The sequence below is a fragment of the Leptonychotes weddellii genome, chromosome 9, assembly GCF_054177405.1.
Source record: "Leptonychotes weddellii isolate Sample4059 chromosome 9, ASM5417740v2, whole genome shotgun sequence".
Classification (NCBI taxonomy): Eukaryota; Metazoa; Chordata; class Mammalia; order Carnivora; family Phocidae; genus Leptonychotes; species Leptonychotes weddellii.
In genome coordinates, this window is record NC_138377.1 from 51,072,355 (window position 1) to 51,096,700 (window position 24,346).

Consider the following 24,346-nt stretch of genomic DNA (forward strand, 5'->3'; position numbering starts at 1 on the left):
GTCAAGGTACTCTGCAAAAAGTGGCATGTATCACCTCTTAGGTCAGTCTTTAAGGTCCAGGGTTTAATTTGCTTTGGCTCTTACCCCCGTGTCAGGAAAAGTGGCATTGCTCCAGGTGTTAGAAATTCCATTAATTATGTGGATAACTGGGATAATTGGAGATGACCTTCATGAGTGGCCTATACATCAAATCTCCTAAAGGTAGTCTTCTGATTTCTATATCCTGCATTTCTTTTGGTAAGATAGCCCTTAATTCTTACTATTAAATAGCTCCCTCTGCTTTCACTTCTGCTTTCTTAATTTAAAGATTGGCTGATAAATTGACATTTTATAAAATATGCTGGAAATTTAAGGAGTAATGAACATAAAATCTATCACATACATGTCTCATAAAAAGTAAGATATAAATATCTTGAAAACTTTTTACCTGGCAGGGATGTTTAAGGGCTAAAAATTGCCTCGGGGCTAAAAGTTGCCAAAAATCAGATGACTACCTCTGTACGCTATATGCACCATTTGTATAGACCTCACCTATATTTTCTCATACCATCTAGATCTGTTCAGTCCAACACAGTAATCACTAGTCACATGTAGCTATTGAGCATGTAAAATGTGGCCACTGCAAATTCAGCTGTGGTCTAAATATAAAATATACATTGGATTTCAAAACCTTCAGATGAATTAAAAAAAATGTGAAATATCTCCATATCAATTTTTTACACTGAGTACATGTTGAAATAATAGCTTACATATAATTGTTTAAATAAAATATATAATAAATATTAATCACATTATGTTTCTATTTTAGTTTTAGGTATTTCTATCAAAAATATCTAAGTTTTTTATTTGACTTTCATTACATTTCAACTAAATAGCATTAGTCCAGACTTTAAAGGTCAAATATTTCTATTATGTATAGAATAATTTCTTTTTTTTTTTTTTTCCAAAGATTTTATTTATTTATTTGAAAGAGAGAGAATGAGAGCACATGAGAGGGGGGAGGGTCAGAGGGAGAAGCAGACTCCCCGCCGAGCAGGGAGCCCGATGCGGGACTCGATCCCGGGACTCCAGGATCATGACCTGAGCCGAAGGCAGTTGCCTAACCAACTGAGCCACCCAGGCGCCCTAGAATAATTTCTTATGAATTTTTCATTAAGTAGTCACTGTACCAAAATTCTAACAGTATTTAGTACTCCTTCTTAAAGAAAATTTCTGGCCGCCTGGGTGGCTCAGTCAGTTAAGCAACTGCCTTCAGCTCAGGTCATGATCCTGGAGTCCCAGGATCGAGTCCCGCATCGGGCTCCCTGCTCGGCAGGGAGTCTGCTTCTCCCTCTGACCCTCCCCCCTCTCATGTGCTCTCTCTCTCTCTCAAATAAAATCTTTAAAAAAAAAAAAAAAGAAAATTTCTTTAAGAGATTTATTTACTAATGAATATAAATTAATCTTTATATATTTTCACAGATTCTATAAGGGTAGTTTTTTTGCTTATTTCATGTTAACACTGACCAATTTTGTGTGTGTGTATCTGAGTTTTCTTTACAGAGCATTTATTAATGGAGATAATGTTTGACATTTTATGTTAGACATCCTAGAAATTGCTATTCTTCAAGGTTTTATTAAAAATGGGGTTAAGGATACCCAAGGTTGAATTTTATGTCTAGAGTTTCAATATTGGGCTTTTAAGATGTAAATTTCATTCCTTGTCATTCAAATATATATTTCAATTTGACTTAAAATTTATGAGTTTCAAATTTGATCAGACAGCTGAAATTGTTTCTCATCCTCCACTGAACTTATTTTAAGTCTATGCCACAAAGTTAGTGTAATAAGTAAGTGATCCAATTTCTCCTCTTTCCAAGCACATTGGCCTATAACCCAAGTGCCAAACCTCTTCAAGTTTGAATTTTGCTAAGAGTATAGTCTTAAGAAGAGTGAGAATAACAAAAAAAGTATGTTATCTGATAATAAGTTATGAAGTCTGTGAAGACATTTCCAAATCTTTTGATAATATATGCACAATACATATTATATGTGTGTGTGTGTAGTGAAAATATTGATAGTTTTCAAAATTATTCTAATGGTGAAAAAGGATGAATATATAGACAATCTGGGCTACTGATAAGAGTAACTTCTATAAAATAAAATGATTGTTAAGTTTTACTTTTGTATGACACTTCTTGCTTTTTCAAATTATTTTCACATATTTTCATAAAATAATTCACTTTAAAAATAGCACTACAGAAGAAATAGGTATAATAATTGAAAACAAACACCTATTCATGTTTACTATATTACAGGTACTCTTCAAAGTAGTTTATATGTATTAACTCATTTAATCCCCATACATAATCAACTCTATTTTGCAGATGAAAGAACAAGGACTAAGGAACAGAAAAGCTAAATAACTTGTTAACATTTCCCTGGCTGTAAATGGTGGAATTAGGATTTGACACAGGCAATTTAATTCCATAGCCTATGTTCCTAAGGACACATTTTATAGGTAATTGTAAGTACATTGCTCCAAGTCCTGTCATTTACAGATATGGCCAGGACCACAATACAGATTATCAGATTTAAAGTCTATTATTCTTTATATTACATGGGAAAATTATAGTGTAGAAATTATAAGAGGCAGAAAAGACAGAAGAGAAGGAAAGAACAGAAAGAGCAAAAGCATAAACATTTTAAATACGATATTATTACTTGCAAATGTTTACATTTTTAAAGTTTTTAACATCAGTGCTGACTTGTTTTTTAACCTATTAATTATAATATGAATCAAGTACCTACAACCTACTAGTGGATTGTTAGGTTCAATTTTTAATTCTATACAATTTCATGAGTAGAAATGCTATGATGCTACATTTGCAACTACTTCTCTGTGTGGTACTGTAGATGTAGTTCATTCAAAAAACATAGAGGAGTGATTGGAAATTAGACTGAAAAAATTTTAGGTGTATATATAGCAAATCTATCCAAATTTATGTGCATATTAATGTCAATCACAACCAAAATCATAGGAGTTATGTATGTATGTTTATGTGTGTGACATTGACAAGCTGATTCTAAAATGTGTATGGCACTGCAGTGAACCAAGAAGAGCCAACATGATCCAAGATTATCTTAATAAAGATGTACAAAGTTAGTAGATTTAAACTATCTGATAATTAGGAGCTCCTATAAGGCTAAAATAATGCAGATAGGGTGATTTGGCAAAAGGCAAAGAGACAAATGGAATAGATTAGTGTCAAGAAACAAACCCACACATACATAATAATTTATGGCAAAATTTAATTTATGATCCTTAATATAGTGGTGGAATTTTCAATACATTATGTTGAGTCAATTGAATATTCACATAGGAAATAAAATAAATCTTGCTCTTCACAATATAAACAAAAATAAATTTCAGTCGAAATTTCAGACAAATTAAAAAAGGTAGAATACTAATCTTTTAAAAGATAACATAAAAGAATATCTTCATAACTTTAGAATAGACAAGGATTTTTTTTTAAAGATTTTATTTATTTATTTGACAAAGAGAGACACTGAGAGAGACGGAGCACAAGTGAGGGAGAGGGAGAAGCAGGCTTCCCGCTGAGCAGGGAGCCTGATGTGGGGCTCGATCCCAGGGCCCCCGGAACATGACCTGAGCCTAAGGCAGACGCTTAATGACTGAGCCACCCAGGTGCCCCAATAGACAAGGATTATTTAAACTGGACATTAAAAACACTACTCACAAAGGAAAATATGGACAAAGTATTAAGTATTAAATTATACATAAATACATATGTATATATATTTGCAATACAAACATTCATCAAATGACTCATCCACAATATATTAAAACATCCTAAAATAAATTTTTAAAAATTAAGGCAACTATTTTTAAGAGTAGTCAAAAGTCTTGAAAAAGTATTTCATAAACGATAATATCCAAAGGTTAATGAACATGAAAAATTAACTCATTGGGGAAAGTAAAGCCTTGAAGGAATACCACTTTGCATCCAACAGAAATGCTAAGAATGACAACAAAACTAACAATTTCTAATGAGGATGCGAGGAACTAGCATTCATACTCTTCTAATGGGGGTGTGCCAGTTGATAAAGCTATGGAATACTATTTCAAAATATCTACCAAATCTTAAAATCTGAATATCCTATTACACAACAGTTCTATTCCTAGGTACATACTCAAAAGAAATATGTATTTCTTTTTGTGCACAAAAGATATACATAAAAATGTTTATAACAGGATTATTCATAATAATCCCAAGCTGGAGAAAAAAAAACAAAACAAAATAAAATAAAAACCAAAAAGCCCCCTACTACTACTACTACAGGATAATATATACTGACAGTTTCATTCATATAAATTTCAAAATCAACCAAAAAAATCAGTAATGGAAATCATTAAACTGGTGATCTTTTAGAGGAATGATAAATACGCTATGACAAAGTTTTCTGGGGCACTTGCAGTATTCTGCTTTTTGGTATGGATGGGGTGTGTGTGTGTGTGTGTGTATTTAAATAATTTTCCTTGTGCATTTCCTTATCATAAGAAACTAAACTATATGGCCATTTTTTTTATCCTGTGCAGCCATTTTCTTTTTAATTTTTAAAAATTTTCCTCCAAAAGGAGAAAAATAAGAAAACACAACAGGGGATTAGATGAACACAGAATAACTCAACTATGCTTTGGAGAATTGTTTTGTGCAAGGACATTACAAAATTTTAAAAATAAAATCCTAAAATTAAAGATATGATTGAATACTTAATATAATGCTACACATTACTGTTATCTTTGGTCATTTTATAAATGGAATCCACCACTGACCTATCCTTTCTTGCATCAACATGAACTTTCTCTTTTCTGCTCACCCCTACCATCATGAAATTCCCTTCAAATTCATTTCAAACTTCACAACTACTTAAATTCTTCATTAAATTTCTCACACTTTTACATTAACTGAAACGATAGATGATGATGAGCCAGGCCTTGTAGCACTCTCACATTTCCTAAAAATCATATTGGTAGCTGGAAGATTTGCTATTCCCTATTGCTCTTTCCACTTTATATTAGTTTTCTATTGCTGCTGTGTCAAATTATCACAATTATTTTGGCTTATACCAACATATATTTATTATCTTACAGTTCAAAAGATCAGAAGTTTCACAGAGCTTGAATCAAGGTGTCAGCACGGTAGTATTTCTTCTGAAGGTTGTAGTAGAGAATCTGTTTTCTTGCCTTTTCCACCTTCTGGGGCTGCCTGCATTCCTTGGCTCATGGCCACTTCTGAACATTCTCAAAGGCAGTAGTGCAGCATTTTCATATCTTTCTCTAACTCCAGCACTCCTACCTTCATCTTATAAGGACCCTTCTGATTACATGGGGCCCACTTGTATAATTCAGGCTAATCTTAAAATTCCTTTCACCAAGTAAGTTAACATATTCATTTCCTTACCATCTCTGGCTTGATCTAATGCAAAAAATACCTTAACTAGATTTCCTATCTCTAGTATTATCCTCCTCACTCCCAAATCTATTATTATATTGCAAATACTTCATGTTACTCTCTAAATTTTTTTTAAAAAGCAAACACTTTGCATTACTCTCTAACTCAACCTAGTTTAATGGCTAATAGTCTACTAGAAAATAATGTTTTTCAAGGGTTATAAAGATCTTTATGCCTCTGGGGTTCAAGCTCCCTTTTGCTCTCACAGACCATCTATGCTATTTAAGTTGTTGTCTCTGAGCTCCAAGTCTCCTCTTCTGCACTATGCATTGTGATTCTAGGACTAAGATTCTGCAACACCATGAAATCTACTGAAGGTAACTATTCTCTTTGTGAAAAACTATTGCTGTCTTGTTTTTAAGCCCTTGACAGAGACCAAATACCTGACACATGACACCAAGTGATAATGGGATCTCAGTAGCCTATCATGAAGTGTAGACACACCTATCTGACTCAGTAAACCAAAAAGTTGGCCATTTATAGCAACAGTCTATCATCAAGTACAAATCAGATACAAGAAGAAACTGGTTGTAGTGGTGAAGGATCCAGAAGCACAAGAAGTTGAACAAGACTCCTGGAGCATTTACTCCTAGAGTTACATCCTCTCTCTTCCCTCAATCCACACTTAACAACCTTAAAGTACATAAGTACCATTGGCTGATTAAAAATAAAAATGTTTTGCTTGTTTAACATTTTTTTTTCATTCTATACTAGTATCAACCAGACCTGGATGCCTACAACACCACAACCTCAAACAAGAACTTCCCTGAAAGACAGTAGTGAAGAGAAATATTACCAATAAGCAGAACCTGGAAGAGCATATTTTAAGTTATCTACTTTATACTAAGAAATGGTTAGAAATATGGATCTGCACAAATTAATGGGTGATGGCTAACAGTTTGGCTTTATTGTCAGGAACAAAAAAGAATAAGATGGAAGACTAAAAGGTTGGAAGATGACTAAGTATAAATTTTTAGAAAAGGACAAAGATGTTACAATGTTTGATTTCATCTGAATGCTCATCTATGTGTAAGGAGGTGGATAATATACATTCTCTGTGAACATCAGTAAGCCCCTTTCCCAGCCATTCTGGTGCCTCTTTAATGAACCCAAATATGCTATGGTCATGGTAACAGAGAAGGAGTCTAAATACGTGCTCAACAAAAGTCAACTTTCCTCACTGAGTCTGATCTTGCTGCCACCACTCCTGAGTACCTTATCTGCCAACAGAAAGGAAAAATGTTGACCTAATATAGAGCTGTCAATATGGCACAAATCTCTAGAGGGAACAGCCAGACTCCTGGTGGTAGACTGATTATACTGGATCCCTTTCAACATGGAGATGTCAACTACTTTATGTCACTAAAATAAACATGTAATGCTTACCATGAACATGCATTTCATGTTCACAAGTCTTCTGCCAGTATCAAAATCTGTGAAATTAAGGAGTTACTTACTTATGCTTTATTATTCTACCCAAAGTTTTTTTGTCAAGAAATTCATTTCATATCAAAATGAGTCTTAAAATTGGCTTCTGACTATGGAATTCGCTAGTCTTAACTGTATCCCTTAGAAGATGATGGCATGAGAGAATGACTCAACAGCACCAGTTGAGAGAGAACATGCTGAAAGTATGTTTCTGTCTTTCAGAATTAAGTATATATTATGAGTAATCATGTTATATGCTGCAGTGTAGCCCAAGCTCAAATAAATCAGTCCAAGAATCAAAGGCTGGTAATAGCATTTGCTTCTAATATTCCACTCACACAACTTTGGTCTTCTATCGTCACAATTTTGGCCACTGCTAATTTGAAGGTCTTTGTTTCCATGGCAGGTGACAACAGTTGTATTACCCAAGCAGATAAGAAAACTAGACCAATTAAAGTGCTAACTGGGTGAAACTTAACCAAGAGATCAGTGGTTGAAGATGGAAACTACGTCAGTTAATCACAGCCTCTTTATCTGTTATACAAACAAGAACTGTTGCAGTTATGTACATTTTCTTCCTTTTGTATTTTGTGTATATACATAAAAATATATACATTCTCACACACACAGGTTTATAATAATTATTCTTATTTATGTTAACTACTCTTCTGTCTTTTACTCTTATCATTTTATATAAGAATTCCTAGTGGTATTTAGCTTTTTAACTTAATCTCCTAAATAACAGAATATCCTGTAGTCACTGTGACTGAATGAGTGGGGAAATTTACATTGCTTGCAGATGGACACCAGGACTGGTGGTCCCCAAAGATCATGCTGTGACTGCTAGGATTTTGTTTCTCACACTTTTGTAGAAACAGTAAAAAAAAAAAAGAAAAAAGAAAGAAAGAAAGATTGTAGAAACAGTCTTCTTTTGCATAAAAGATTATTACATGTTGTTAGGTGGAAACATAAATATATTGGCATGACATGAAAGTTAAAATACATAGAGGGCATATTTGAATGCTGACTGACCAATGAAGCCAACCAGGATGGTAATTATTTTACTCCATTCCAAACGGTGTCTCCTAGTTGGAATGCTAAGCCTGGAGACACTAAAAATATACTTTTTACTTTCTCACTGATCTCTTCTCAGGCGCTACAAAAGGTGCACTAAGAATTTAAAACAGAAAATAGGGAATATCAATGTCCTGCTTTTCTCCCTCCAGCTTCTTCAGTTTTCCAAAACTAATTTATCATGCACTCTCAAAGGTATGAGCATCAGCTGAGCAGCAACTTGCCCTCAGAAATCTGAGCCCCAACTTCACAGGTACCCTCTTCCAAGTTTCTCCACCCTTATAACATTAATTGCTTCTATTAGTTCCCATAGTCCAAGAGTTACTACCTGTTTTTAATGTCATCTCATTTTATCTTGAATTTGCCCTCTAACATCTGTATCTAATTCCCTAAATTATTTCCTCTCTGTTGAAAGCCTTTTGGGGGTTTCTGTATTATTAACCTGAGACTGATTAATGCCACTGTTCACAACCAACACCGTATTTTATAACTGTTCTGACATCTTGAAGTTCCTTGAATATACTAAATTCTCTAATGAATTGATGATTTTGCACAGCTATCTCCCCACCCCCCACCTGGAATACCTTACACTGACCCACTGTTCATGATTCAGACTGAGAGTCACTCCATCTCTAAAGCAATCCTTTCTTCCCTTGCTCAACACACAATCCATCCCATGGAAAGTTTCTTCTTACCAAAGCTATAATCTTATATATCACTCTTTTAACATTCATCAAAATTAGCCAAACAGGTTTGGTTATGAATCTTTTCCATTAAAATATAAGAGTTTTCAAGGCAGACATCCTACCTGTTTTTTTAATGCTCATGATCCAACACAGTACATGCCATATAACAGAACATAAATGTTTGATAAATGAATGAATGACTTAACATCTTCAGTCCTCCTTTCTCTCCCATTCTAAATTGTGGGCAATATATTTAATTCTTACAAAATGCTGCAATTGCTTACTGTAGATATTATGACAAGGGTTATTTTTATAACAGTTTATTACATCTTTATTGAAGTATAATTAACATACAGTATTATTTTAGTTTCAGCTGTACAATATAATGATTCAGCAATTCTATATATTACTCAGTGCTCATCATGATAAGTGTACTCTTGATCCCACTCACCTATTTCACCCATCCCCCCACCCACCTCCCCTCTGACAACCACCAGTTTGCTCTCTGTATTTAAGAGTCTGTTTTTGTTTTCATGTTAATTATACTTCAATTAAAAAATAATGAAAACCAAAAAAAAGGAGAAAATTTCAGGTAGCATGGTAAAGACAGAAAAATTTATTTTCCAATCCCTCTTTCTTTTCCTAAGTATGTAAATATGAAAAGATAATAGAGACATCTCATTTCTGCTTTTTTTTTTGTCAACTCAATAGAATACAGTTTAATAAACAATACAGAAAGGAGTGAAGATGGAATCCTATCCTCAGAAATGAATGAGGACCAAAGCCAACAGAAGACATCCAAATAAAGGCCTGAACCTCAACCAAGGTGGGAGGTTCAGAACCAAGAGACTTACCACCATGTTCTGAAGCCACCGAGGAGATGACAGAGCACAGTGGACTCTTGGTAGGTACCTTAATCAATTCTAAGGCAGTGCCAGGGATGAAGGTAAGACACTTTGGATCCTGCTGACTATGCCAAGTTATGTCTATCAAAAGGATGCTGTAAAACAAACAAAGCATTTTGAGGGATGTTAGGGATTGCAATTTGGTACACTTACCAAGATGAGCACTGAGTATAGAATCATTGAATCATTATATTGTACACTTGAAACTAATATAACACTGTATGTTAATTATATTTCAATAAAAAATATGACAATTTATTACAAAAATGTCCTAATTAAAGTTCTGCTCATCTCTTAGTTTTGAAAAATCTTTTCCCCCCAATTACATATATAACTCAGCCACAGTAGAAATATTTTAAGTATTCAGTACTCTGCCATATTGGGCAGAGTAAACATGGAACATTCAATCATGACAGAAAATTCTTTGTTTTTTATTTTTTTTATTATGTTCAGTTAGCCAACATATCATTAGTTTTAGAGGTAGTGTTCAGTGATTCATTAGTAGCATATAAAATCCAGTGCTCATCACATCATGTGCCCTCTGTAGTACCCATCACCCAGCTACCCTATCCCCCCAACCCCCTCCCTTCTGTAACCCTCAGTTTTTTTCCCGGAGTCCAGAGTCTATCATGGTTTGTCTCCCTCTCTGATTTCTTCCCAGTTTTCCCTCCCTTCCCCTATGGTCCTCCATGCTATTCCTTATGTTCCACATATGAGTGAAACTGTATGATATTTGTCTTTCTCTGCGTGACTTGTTTCCCTTAGCATAATCCCCTCCAGTTCCATCCATGTTGTTGCAAATGGCAAAATTTCATTCTTTTGATGGCTGAGTAATATTCCATTGTATACATATACCACCTCTTTTTTTCCATTCATCATCAGTCAATGAACATTTGGGTTCCTTCCATAATTTGGCTATTGTTGTTATTGCTGCTGTAAGCACTGGGGTACATGTGCCCCCGGTGAATCAGCACATTTGTATCCTTTGGATAAATACCTAGTAGTGCAATTACTGGGTTTTAGGGTAGTTCAATTTTTAACTTTTTGAGGAAACTCCATACTATTTTCCAGAGTGACTGTAGTAGTCTGCATTCCCACCAACATTGCAAAAGGATTTCCCTTTCTCCCCAACCTCACCAACATCTGTTGTTTTCTGAGTTAATTTTAGCCATTCTGACAGGTGTGAGATGTTATCTCATTGTGGTCTTGATTTGTACTTCCCTGTTGATGAATGATATTGAGCATTTTTCATGTGTCTCTTAGCCATTTGTATGTCTTCTTCGGAGAAATGTCTGTTTATGTCTTCTGTCCATTTCTTAACTGGATTATTTATTTTTGGGATGTTGATTTTGATGAGTTCTATATAGATTCTGGATACTAGCCCTTTATCTGCTATGTCATTTGCAAATATCTTCTCCTATTCCGTTGGTTGACATTTAGTTTTGTTGATTGTTTCCTTCTTGGGCAGAAGCTTCTTATCTTGATGAGGTCCCAGGAGTTCATTTTGCTTTTGTTTCCCTTGCCTCCAGAGACATCTAGTAAGAAGTTGCTGCGGCTGAGGTCAAAGAAGTTGCTGCCTGTGTTCTCTTCCAGGATTTTTATGGTTTCCTATCTCACATTTATGTCTTTTATCCATTTTGAATTTATTTTTGAGTATGGTGTAGGAAAGTGGTCCAGTTTCATTCTTCTGCATGTCACTGTCAGATTTCCCGACAGAATTTTTTGAAGAGACTGTCTTTGTTCCATTGGATATTCTTTTCTGCTTCGTCAAACATTAGTTGACCATATAGTTGTGGGTCCATTTCTGGGCTCTCTATTCTGTTCCACTGATCTATGTGTCTGTTTTGTGCCAGTACCATACTGTCTTAATCACTACTTAATCACTTTGTAATACAGCTTGAAGTCTGGGAGTGCAATGCCTCCCACTTTGCTTTTCTTTTTCAACATTACCTTGGCTATTCAGGGTCTTTTCTGGTTCCATACAAAGTTTAGGATTGTTTGTTCTAGCTCTGTGATAAATGCTGGTGGTATTTTGATAGGGATTGCATTGAATGTGTAGATTGCTTTGAGTAGTACAGACATTTTAACAATATTTGTTCTTCCAATCCATGAGCATGGAATGTTCTTCTATTTCTTTGTGTCATCTTCAATTTCTTTCCTAAGTGTTCTATAGTTTCCAGCATACAGATCTTTTACCTCTTTGGTTAGGTTGATTCCTAGGTATCTTATGGTTTTGGGTGTAATTGTAAATGGGATTGATTCCTTGATTTCTCTTTCTGCTGTTTCATTATTGGTGTATAGAAATGCAACAGATTTCTGTATGTTGATTTTATATCCTGTGACTTTGCTGAATTCATGAATCAGTTCTAGCAATTCTTTGGTGGTGCCTTCAGATTTTCTACATACAGTATCATGTTGTCAGTGATGAGTGACAGTTTGACTATTTCCTTGCCAATTGGGATGCTTTTTATTTCTTTTTGTTGTCTGACTACTGAGGCTAGGACTTCTAATACTATGTTGAACAACAGTGGTGAAGGTGGACATCCCTGTCATGTTCCTAACCTTAGGGGAAAAGCTCAGTTTTCTTCCACTAAGAATGACATTAACTGTGAGTTTTTCATATATGGCCTTTATTATGGTGAGGTATGTTCCTTCTCTCTCTACTTTCTTCAGGATTTTTACAAGAGAGGATGTTTTATTTTGTCAAATGCTTTTACTGCATCTATTGAGAGGATCATATGGTTTTTATCCTTTCTTTTATTAATGTGATGTATCATGTATATTGTTTTGTAGATATTGAAGCACCCCTGAAGCCCAGGAATAAATCCCACTTGATCATGGTAAATGATTCTTTTAATGTACTGTTGGATTCAATTTGCTAATATTTTAAGAATTTTTGCACACATGTTCATTAGGGGTATTGGTCTGTAATTCTCCTTTTTAGTAGGGTCTTTGGTTTTGGAATCAGGGTAATGCTGGCCTCACAGAATGAGTTTGGAAGTTTTCCTTTCATTTCTATTTTTTTTTTGGAACAGTTTGAGAAGATATGTGAATTTCTTATAGGTGTCAATACTCTTAGATTTCAATTCTAAATTTTTTTTCAAGTTAGAAAAAATATAAGTAGATGATATTTCAGTTTTAAAGTAAAATTCCCTTTTTGAGTTTTTGAAAATTGACATAATTACCTGTTGTTAAGTCATAAAATTGACCCATATTATATCTACAAAGAGGTATATGATATCACACAACAATGACTTTAAGACAATAAAACTTGACTAGCACTTTACTGAATACATTAGCTAAATATAAAGACATAATCAGTCAGAAGGATCAGTTAGCAAAAAGGTACAGAAGAAAGAAAGTAATACAGGAAAAGTGTATTGATGTCCATCCAAGCATATTTCAGATGAAAATGCTCCATTTAGGTCTGCAACCCAAACCTATTTGGTCTAGGTAACAGGATTTTTCTATTAGTAAAAACATATTGCCACCTACTTGATTAGTCTTTCCATATTTACTTTTGTAGACTTAACCATATTGTACCTCCCACACAGTGCTGTACATTTTTCTCCCCTTGATAACAGGTTAGAATTAATATATATTTCTAGAATTTTGACACGTTACCAAAGAATAAGACTGGAGTTTGGTGTAGCAACTTAGTGAATTTCTATACCTTACCCAGTGCCTCATACATTTAAGGCCTTTAATTAATGCAATTAAATGAAAGGATAAATAAATACTTCAAACTAAATAGTGCATTGCAATTTAAACATCTGACTGTTGTAAATTTTCCTGTTTCTGATGTCGCCCATGCCAAACTATATTCTGAGCATGATTTTATATCTATGTATCTTGGATTTCTGTAGAATGCATTAACCAGAAGATGTGTGTTTATTCTTATAAACCTTTATATTTCTCATTAGACATCAATAAATTGTCCTCTGTTTTAAACAGTGGTCCCACATGAAGATTTTTAAGATTGAGTTAGCATTCCATAATTTGATAAATCTGTGACACTGACCAAATCAACTTTTTTTTTTTTAGAAGATTTTATTTATTTATTTGACAGAGAAATAGCGAGAGCAGGAACATAAGCAGGGGGAGTGGGAGAGGGAGAAACAGGCTTCCCACTGAGTAGGGAGCCTGATGCGGGGCTCGATCCCAGGACCCTGGGAGGACCTGAGCTGAAGGCAGATGCTTAATGACTGAGCCACCCAGGTGCCCCCCAAATCAACTTTTTAAGCAAGTAAATTTTGAACCTGAGCCAGACTCTGAAATGTACTGAGTTCAGGAATATAAAATTTACTATACAAAGACTCTCAAGAGATAACTAGAATAATTTAAGCTCTATTAACATCCTCATATAGATTTCATTTTAAATGTATTTAATATGTCTTTAAATTATTTAAATTTTATTTTATAGTTAAAATGTCAAACATTAATTTCAATATTTAATATTTAATTTCATAAAAATTATATAATATTGTCCTTATATACTGCACTTTGACTATGAATGATTAAAAAATGCTACTGTGATATAGATATAATATGGAAGGTAACATTATTTGCAAGATATGTAGTAAAACAATTAAAGTGTAACTAAATGCCAGGTTACTCTTGATTTAGTAAATAAGAAAGAACAGCAACAGAGAAGTTAAAGTGGCGGAGTAGTAGGGGGACCCTGGGCTTGCGTTGTCCCTCAAACATAGCTAGATCAACATCAAATCATTCTGAAAAACTGGGAAATTGATCTGAGGATTAAGAAAACAATCCGCACAACCAGAGGGAGAGAACATGACAGATGAAAGGTTCAGAGATATGAATTGGGAGAGAGAAAAGCTGAGGTACTGTGGAGGGGTGGGAACCCTTTTCGAGGAGCAAAGTCAGGAATAGAGGGAGAGAGTGGGAGAGAGAGCAGTGGTTTGAGTAAGGTGCTGTGGTGTAGGGATCCCCTGGGTCACTTGGGGAGAGAACATTCTCCTTCCTGGAGTGCATTTGAAAGAAGGTATTTTGCTTTTCTAAGGACAGAAGAACTGCCTGGCAGTATTGAGTGTCCATTCAACATCAGGGGAGAGAGGCGCATACAGACAGTAGATAACCTGGTCACAGCTTTTTCGCTGTGTTTCAACATAGACTCTGAGCACTCACACTGTCACTTTGGGACAGAAAAGTGCTGCAAGGCTCTCCTCCTGGGGAGAGGGGTGCATTTGCGGGCAGCCAGTACTTTAAGACTTGTTGTTTTGAATCCCAGCCCCCAGCCAGAGATAAAACACAGGAGAACTGTGGCACCAGGCAAGCTGAGGGCTGGGCACAGACAGGTTGAGGCCAGGGATCTGAGGAAAGCCTGGGGCACAGAAGAGGAGATGTTCACTTCTTTGAGGGTCTCCTGAACAGCAGTGGCTGTGAGTTCCCCTCTCCAGGGAGGAGAGGGCAAGGTGATGCCATCTTTCCCTTCTCCTGCTGAATAACACAATTGGACTTCAAGGGAGAAACACAGTGCCTTGAGTCACTTACACCAAACCCTGCTCCCCTGCTCCTGGCAGGGGCATCATTACAAGGGCAGGTCTGACTGGGAGGCAGTGCAGCAGGCCACTCCCTCAGAAGACCAACACAGAGCCTCCACATGCATTAAGGCTACTGATCCTAGAGTGCTACAAAAGGCTAGCTTCAGTTCTGGTGGAAATAGGACTAGAGGTTTTTTTTTTTTTTAATTTTTACTTTTTTTTAAATATATATATTTAAATATTTTTTTTTCTCTTTGGCATCAGGCTTATAGTTTTTTTGTTCATTTGTTGGCTTGTTTTTTTCCTTTTCTCATTCTTTGGATCAGTCTTTTTTTTTTCTTCTTCTTCTTTCTTTTTTCCTTCTTTTTTTTTCTTTGGAATCAAGCTTGTACTTTTTTGTTTGTCTGTTTGCTTTCTTATTCCTTTCCTTTTCTTGGGTCAGGCTTTTTTTTTTTTTTTCCTTTCTTATCAGGCTTATCTTAACAAACAAACCAAAGCACACCTAAAGGCCCAAACAGCAAACAGTCCCCAATACAAGCAAGGAGGAACTCCACAGAGGACTGGCCTGTGGGAAAGACCACCCAAAACACAACAGCAGAGTGCATACAGCACACACCAGAAACACTTTCTGAAGCCCCAGGCCCTGGACAGTGTAGCACCCATTCTTAATATAGTATTATTCTCAGGAACAGGAAGCATAACAAGCTTTCATAACACACAAAAGACAGAAACCTAGACATAATGGCAAGATGGAGGAATTCTCCCCAAAAGAAAGATCAAGAAGAAACCACAGTTAGGGATTTGCTCAAAACAGATATAAGCAATATATCTGAACAAGAATTTAGAACAACAGTCATAAGAATGATAGCTGGACTTGAAAGAAGCATAGAAGACAGCAGAGAAACCCTATCTGCAGATATAAAAGACCTAAAAACTAGTCAGGCCAAAATAAAAAATGTTATAGCTGTGATGCAAAATCAACTGATGTAATCACAATGAATGGAAGAAGCAGAGGAATGAATAGGTGAGATAGAAGATAAAATTATGGAAAATAATGAAGCTGAAAAGAAGGGGGAAAGAAAACTATTAGATCATGAATATAGACTTAGGGAACTCTGCAATTCCACAAAGTGCAATAATATCCATATCATAGGAGTCCCAGAAGAAGAAGAATGGGAAAAAGGGGGCAGAAGTTCTACTTGAACAAATTATAGCTAAGAACTTCCCTAATCTGGGAAGGAAACAGGCATTCAAGACCAAGAGGCACAGAGAACTCCCCTCGAAGTCAACAAAAACAGGTCAACACCAAGACACATCATAGTGAAACTTGCGAAATACAAAAGTAAAGAGAGAATTCTGAAAGCAGCTAGGGACAAAAGGTCCTTAACCTACAAGAGTAGACACATAAGGCTGGCCCCAGACCTGTCCACAAAAACATGGCAGGCCAGAAGGGAGTAGCGTGATATATTCAATATGCTGAAGGAGAAAAATATGCAGCCAAGAATACTATTTCCAGGAGGCTGTCATTCACAATAGAAGGAGAGATAAAGAGTTTCCAAGATAAGCAAAAAATTAAAAGATTTCATGAACACTAAACCAGCTCTGTAAGAAATATTAAAGGGGACCCTTTGAGTGGGAAAGAGACCAAAAGCACAAATCCTAGAAAAGAAGGAGACAATCTATACAAACAGCAACTTTACAGGTAATACAATGGCACTAAATTCATATCTATCAATAATTTCTCTGAATGTAAATGGACTAAATGCTCCAATCAAAAGACACAGGGCATCAGAATGGATAAAAAACAAGACCCATCAATATGCTGCTTACCAGAGACTCATTTTAGACCCAAAGACACCTCCAGATTGAAAGTGAAGTGGTGGAGAACCATCTATCATGCTAATGGACATCAAAAGAAAGCTGGAGTAGCCATACTTAAATAAGACAAACTAGATTTTAAACCAAAGACTGTAATAAGAGATGAAGAAGGGCACTATATCATACTAAAGGGTCTATCCAACAAGATCTAACAGTTGTAAATATTTATGCCCCCAACTTGGGAGCACCCAATTTATAAATCAATTAATAAGAAATTTAAACTCATCAATAATAATACAATAATAGTAGGGGACTTTAACACCCTATTAACAGCAATGGACAGATCATGAAAGCAGAAAATCAACGAGGTCCAATGACACACTGGACCAGATGGACTTAACAGATATATTCAGAGCATTTCATCCTATAGCAGGAGAATACATATTCTTTGCAAGTGCACGTAGAACATTCTCCAGAATAGATCACATACTGGATCACACAAATCAGGCCTTAACAAATACAAAAAGACTGAGATCATACCATGCATGACAATGCTACGAAACTTGAAGTCAACCACAAGAAAAAATTTGGAAAGACCACAAATACATGGAGGTTAAAGAACATCTTACTAAAGAATGAATGAGTTAACCAGGAAATTATAGAAGAAATTAAAAAATACATGGAAGCAAATGAAAATGAAAACACGACAGTCCAAAATCTTTGGGACACAGCAAAGGCAATCATAAGAAGGAAGTATATAGTAATACAGACCTTCCTCAAGAAGCAAAAAAAAGCTCAAATACACAACCTAATCTTATACCTAAAGGAGCTGCAAAAAGAACAGCAAGTAAAGTCTAAAACCAGCAGAAGAAGGAAATAATTAAGATCAGAGCAGAAATAAATGATATAGAAATAAAACAACCCAATAGAACAGATCAATGAAACTAGGAGCTGTTCTTTGAAAGAATTAATAAAATTGATAAGCCCCTAGCCAGACTTATCAAAGGGAAAAGAAAAAGGACTCGAATTAAATCACAAATGAGAGATCACCTACAGAAATACAGAACAATTATCAGAAAATATTATTAGCAATTATATGCCGACAAATTGGGTAGTCCATTGGGAAGAAATTGATAAATTCCTAGAAACATATAAACTACCAAAACTGAAACAGGAAGAAATAGCAAACTTAAACAGACTGATGACCAGCAAAGAAATTGAATCAGTAATTAGAAATCTCCCAGCAAACAAAAGTCCAGGGCCAGATGGCTTCCCAGGGGAATTCTAACAAACATTTAAAGAAGAGCTAAGGGGCGCCTGGGTGGCTCAGTCGTTAAACATCTGCCTTCGGCTCAGGTCATGATCCCAGGGTTCTGGGATCGAGCCCCACATCGGGCTCCCTGCACCGCGGGAAGCCTGCTTCTCCCTCTCCCACTCCCCCTGCTTGTGTTCCCTCTCTCGCTGTGTCTCTCTCTCTCTGAAGTAAATAAATAAAATCTAAAAAAAAAAAAATACTTTAAATAGTTAAAAATGAGACATCTTAAAATACTCAAAATGACTATGCACCAAATTATATTCAAATAGACTAATTCATCATAGCTTATACATTCTCAACATATTAAAAAATATTTTTCTCTGCTATTCTGAAAATATTTTAGGACACAAAGTCCTGATTAAAGAGTAAATAGTTTTCTTCTAAATCTAGAATGAATCTTCCAAAATATTTCGTATGTAACTTTGTGGAAAATAAACTGATCCTTCAAAATATTAACCAACAAACCTTCATTTACAAGAACAAAAGTTATTTTTAAACAAGGTTACCTGACATTTCTATCATCAATTTTTAATCCATTAAAATAAATAATAGCTGGTATTCTATAAAATTTTCAAAAGAAATAAAAATTAAAAACACCATCACCTGTTGATCTCCATTATAGTCCCATTATTTTGATAATCTAAGTAAGCTCAGAAATTTCTTACCAGAGTTTCAATGACTTTTTTAGTAGGTGAAATCAATAAATGATACTATTAGTAGGAACATTTACACAGTAAAAGTTTCTCCCAGGTGAATGATCCAAGAGATAGGGCGAGGAAAAAAGCTATTTGCCTTTTATATCCTTATCTTAGAAATGACACCATTATTTCTACCACATTCTATTTATTAGAAATGAGTCACAAAGTACAGCCCACCCATAAGTGGTGGGGAATTAACTTTCACCTTTTGAAAGAGAGAAGTATCAAAGAATGTGTGGACATGTTTTAAAACCACTATCAACTCTCTGGCTATAAATTATTTACATCCACCCACATACAAAATACAGGTACATTCCTCCCTTTCCTAGCTACCCTCTTTAATACTTCATCCCATAACAGCATCTGCTCAAAGTCTAGAATCTTGTCATGTAAGTCAGGTACATATGAAGAAGAAGTTGTTCAGCTGTAATTCCTTAAGTACAGCTTCTTGATTATACCTAAACTGTAAAACTAAAGACATAAATTAGCTTCTCTACATACATACAGCATATAATAATAAGATAGGCTTAGGATAACTGCAATAGGCATTTCTGTTTAGAAAGGAGAATATTTGGAAGCACAAAGGATTTCACAGTGATTTTGAAATTCAGCTTGGAACACATTGAAAGTTTGTTGGTTAGAACTCAGGGACTGGGAATAATTTTCCATGGCTCACAGCTCTGAACTCTTCATCACCAGCATGTGTTGGCAGGTAAGTAAATCTCTTAGCCTATTTCATACTTACAGAAATTTGCGAATCCAAAGTTCTCAATTCATTTTGTATTTTCTCTCTTTTATAATCTAATCCAGTGATGTTTCTACAAACATAATACCCTTGAAAACTGTGTGGGCTTCTGATAAATTTTACTGAAATTCACTCCAGTAGATAAAAGCCCCCCATAAATATTATTTTAGATAGTATCTGCCTTCAGCTTCTGATGAAGTAAAAAATGCCCATAAGCTTATTAGTATCTCTATTATTTGATTAACAAAATGCCTGAGGAATATACTCAAAATCTATTCAGTATCTTTTGTCTGACTTCATGTCCTCTGAGGCACCACTATTGATCTTTCTAGGGTCTTACTCATTCCCTGAAAGTAATTTCTTTTTTTTCCTTCCCATTTTTTTTGAGGTGAAATTGAATAATACAATTATATTTATTTAAAGTTGCCCACAATGATTTGATATTTGTATACATTGTGAAATGATTACCACAATCAGGTTAATTAACATATCCATCACTTCACATAGATATCTTGTGTGTGTGTGTGTGTGTGTGTGTGTGTTTGTGTGTGATAAGAACACTTAGGATCTACTCTCTTAATTTTAGCATTAGTTGCTATCTGAAGAGGTTGAAATTTTCAAAATCATAAGTTTAAGCTTATTTTTTGTTAACAATCTTTTCCCCTCTGGAATCTTCATGTAAATGTCAAGAAGACAGGTGACACCATCAACATTTTGTCTGGAAATCTCTTTAGCTATACCACCAAGTTCATGGCAAATTTTCCTACCTCCTATATTACCACAGGCAGCAGAGTTGCTAAACTTTGGGCCACTACAGGAAAATACCCTTTCTTCCAGGATCCAGAAATTTTTTTCTCACTTCTCTTCAAGCCCTCACTCACAGCCTCTTCAAAAGCCATCATGCCTTTCCAAACATTTACTTCAACAACTTTCAAACTTTTAATAACATTTTCCTCAAAGTTCTTCCAGATTATGCCCATTATTTAGTTCCAAGGACACTCAGATTTGGTTCCCTTTCTCTAAGGTAACACTTCTGGTACCAAAATCTGTATTAATTATCTATTGCTACAAATACATTACCCTAAAACTTAGTGCCTTAAAATAACATTAATATTGATATTAATATTTATTATCTCACAGTTTCTGTGTTTCAGGAATCTGGGGACAGTTTAGCTGAGCTTAGCTGAGTAATTACAGCTTGGAGTCTTCCTAAGATTGCAATTAATTGGTCAGCTGACACTGTAGTCATCTGAAGGCTTGACAGAAACTGGAGGATCCAATTCCAAGATGGATGTTGGCAGAAAACCTACACTCCTTATAGGCTGTTTTCAAAAGGCTCAGTTCTTTACCACCTGGATCTCTCTATAAGGGTTGCTAGAGTGTCCTCACATCATGACAAGTGGCTTTCTACAAAACTAGTGTTCTCAGAGGAAGGAACATATGGGAGACAATGAATTTAATGACCTAGCCTCAGAAATCATTTATCATCACATCTGCTAATTCCATAAGTCACAAAGACCAATACCTATATAAGATAGGAGAATAATACACAAGGGCATGAATACCAGGAGGTGGTAATCACTGGGGACCATCTTGGAGGCTGGCTGCCATCCACCAATTCAATGGAAAACTGAAAAGGGCAAATAGCATAATATATGTTAAATGTAGATTGCTTCCTAGATCTTTGTTTGAAAAAAAAGTTGAATAATATATTCAGGAACCATTGCATATTCACAGTGTCAGAATCCAAGACCTAATTTAATAGGTGTCATATGTCACTTCCATGTTCAAAATTTTTGCTTCCTATTCATACAAATACAATTTCTTATTGATTTTAAATTATGTGTATTATACTATGTGTACTCACAGTACATTCATATATTCACACTATATATAAGTTATAGATGGAAATACTCTACAAATCACTACAAACCAATCACCTATCCAGAAGTTACTCTGAACTTAAAAGATAATTGTATTCATTTTATTGTAAATAATACGGAACAATGACTGTCTTATTTTTCCCAGCATGAAGGAAATAATTAAGCAGTTAAAAATCCTAATTTGATTCATACTACTAGTGGTAGTATGATTTAAATAAGAGGTGGTGATTTGTATTCTTTAAAGGGGGTATCAGCTATGTATTTTTTACATTATTAGTATTGATCTTAAAACAATAGGACACTTATGGAAGACATAAGAATAAATTTTATATTTTCCGACAAAATCACAGAAGATTACATCTGCTTTGTTGTAAACGTCTTGAAAACACAGAGAAGAAAATGTCAAAGCTCTTTGTATGTAAGCTTTTTTTTTTTTCTTAATCTCTTCAGGGACTATTTTATTCATTTATTTTTTAGAGGAAGAGAGCAAGCAGCGGGGGGCGGGGAGGGGGAAGGAGGGAAGATGTGGAGAGGGGCAGAAGGAGAGGAAGAGAGGGAAGCTGAAGCAGGCTACACACCCAGCACCAAGCCTGATGCGGGGCTTCATCCCAAGACCCTGAGGCCATGACCTGAGCTGAAATCAAGAGTTGGACGTTTAACTGCCTAAGACATCCAGGTGCTCCAGTGACTCATTTTAAATAAAACAAAACAAGTCCTGGCTGATTAAAGAATCTTTATCATTAGCTTTGACCATGTTGTTTATCAAGACTAATACACAAACACACACACACACACAATTGACCAATGCCGGAGAAGAGATATACAATTCTCATTTAAAAAATAAAAATAATGTCATTGTTTTCAGAATCATAAAATTCCATGTGATTTTTCTTGAATAGAGATATTATCTCTTATTGCCACATGAAATTGGCTAATTCTTAAACTGGTTTATATAATTCCAAATAACAGTTGAAGACTGAGTGACAAAAACATACATTTACAAATATTTTGATGCTTAGTAAATTAAATAAAACATCTATATTATTTACTATCTTTTCTTCTGTTAGAAAAGTTTGAATATAGATTTAGATGTAATGGTAAAAAGGTTTTTTTTTGTGTTTTTTTTTTTTTTTTTGCCTTTAAGAATACCAATTTCCAACTCAGGAACAATTATAATTACCCAATCATCTCCACATCATATAATAGTTTTAAAAAATATCCTACTCTTCTATATATAACCAAGTTGTCATGTTCAAAGGAGTGCAATAAAAGATTCAAAAATAGCTTTTAAATGTTTTGAAATACACAAAATCAAATTTAAACACAAGCAAGTATAGATTATTTAGATGTATGTGCAGTGTCTTTGGCAGAACACTTATTAGAATGTGTAGTTTAAACTGTCTTAGAGTAAATGGTCAATTTAACTACAATAAACATTTCCAGGCTTATAGATATTCTGATAGGAGACACAGTAGTCTGTCAGCCTGAGAGGTTCATTTTTGTTTTTGGTAGATATGTCAGGAAAAGAATTAGACAAAAGAAATACTGATAAATGGAGAATTGCCTCAACATAAAGAAATCTTTGCTGGAGGAAACTATATAGGAAAATGATGAGGAAAACCAATAAATATATACAGATACTTTTTTAAAAAGATTTTATTTGTCAGAGAGATAGAGAGCGCACAAGCAAGGGGAGTGGCAGGAAGAGGGAGAAGCAGACTTCCCTCTGAGCAAGGAGCCCCATGTGGGGCTCCATCCCAGGACCCTGGGATCATGCCCTGAGCCTAAGGCAGATGCTTACCCAACTGAGCCACACAGGTGTCCCTATACAGATACATTTTTATAAACAGATGCTACATTCAGAATAATTTTTCCTTGAATGGCAATGTACCATTCTTGAATTATTTATTAGGGATCATTTTCTTGACCCTCCTACAATTTGAAGTTTCTAATCACTTTAGGAGTCGTCAAAGAATATTGCCCAAGGAAGAATCTCTGGAACAGTTCATTGTTTTTATTGACTTTTTATTTTGAAATATAGATTCAAAGAGGGTTGCAAAAGGGAAAAAAAAGTCCAGGGGGTCCCTTCACTCAGTATACCAAAATAGTAATAACCTACCTAACTGTAATACAATATCAAAGATAGGAAATTATCACTGGTACTATCCACTGAGCTTATTCAGATTTTATTAGTTTTATGTTCATGTTTATGTGCATGTGTGTGCATTTAAAACAGATTATTTCAAATTCAGAGATGATTATAATTAACCAACTATCATCTGCCATATATTATTCACTATATCTTTTTAAAAAATATATATATCCTATCCTTCTACATATAACCAAGTTGCCATGTTCAAGGAATCACAATCAATAAACTAATTTAAAGATAATTTTTAAATTTTTTGTTTGTGTGTGACAGAAATTATAGTAATCCCATAAATCAGTTTAGAGAGTGTTGGTATCTTTGTAACATTGAATCTTCCAATCCATAAACATCATAGTCTATCCTTTTACTTAGGTTTTCTTTCATCATTATTTTGTAATTTTCAGCATATAGATCTATACATGTTTTAAGTGTATACCTGTATTTTTTTCCTATCTGTCTGATTTGAGTAGCAGCTTAATTCTGGTCTCATGAGTTTGGAAGTATCTCTCCTCTTTTATTTCCTAGAAGACACTGTATGAAATTGGTGTTCAGTCTAAGTGGTTAGTATAATTCTCCAGTGAAATCTCTGGACATGGAGAGTTCTTTGGGGGTGGGGAGATTAAAT

The 24,346-nt window shown here is 34.9% G+C and overlaps 1 protein-coding gene across 1 annotated transcript in view; it reads right to left on the reverse strand.

Annotated features, from left to right (window-relative positions):
• The window catches only part of LOC145723448 (uncharacterized), a 1,060,322-nt gene that overhangs the window by 250,029 nt on the left and 785,947 nt on the right, over nt 1-24,346 (reverse strand). The window contains exon 13 of the mRNA XM_081830597.1: nt 9,559-9,704. Coding sequence (XP_081686723.1) covers nt 9,559-9,704 — 146 coding nt within the window. The remainder of the gene's footprint in view (nt 1-9,558; nt 9,705-24,346) is intronic.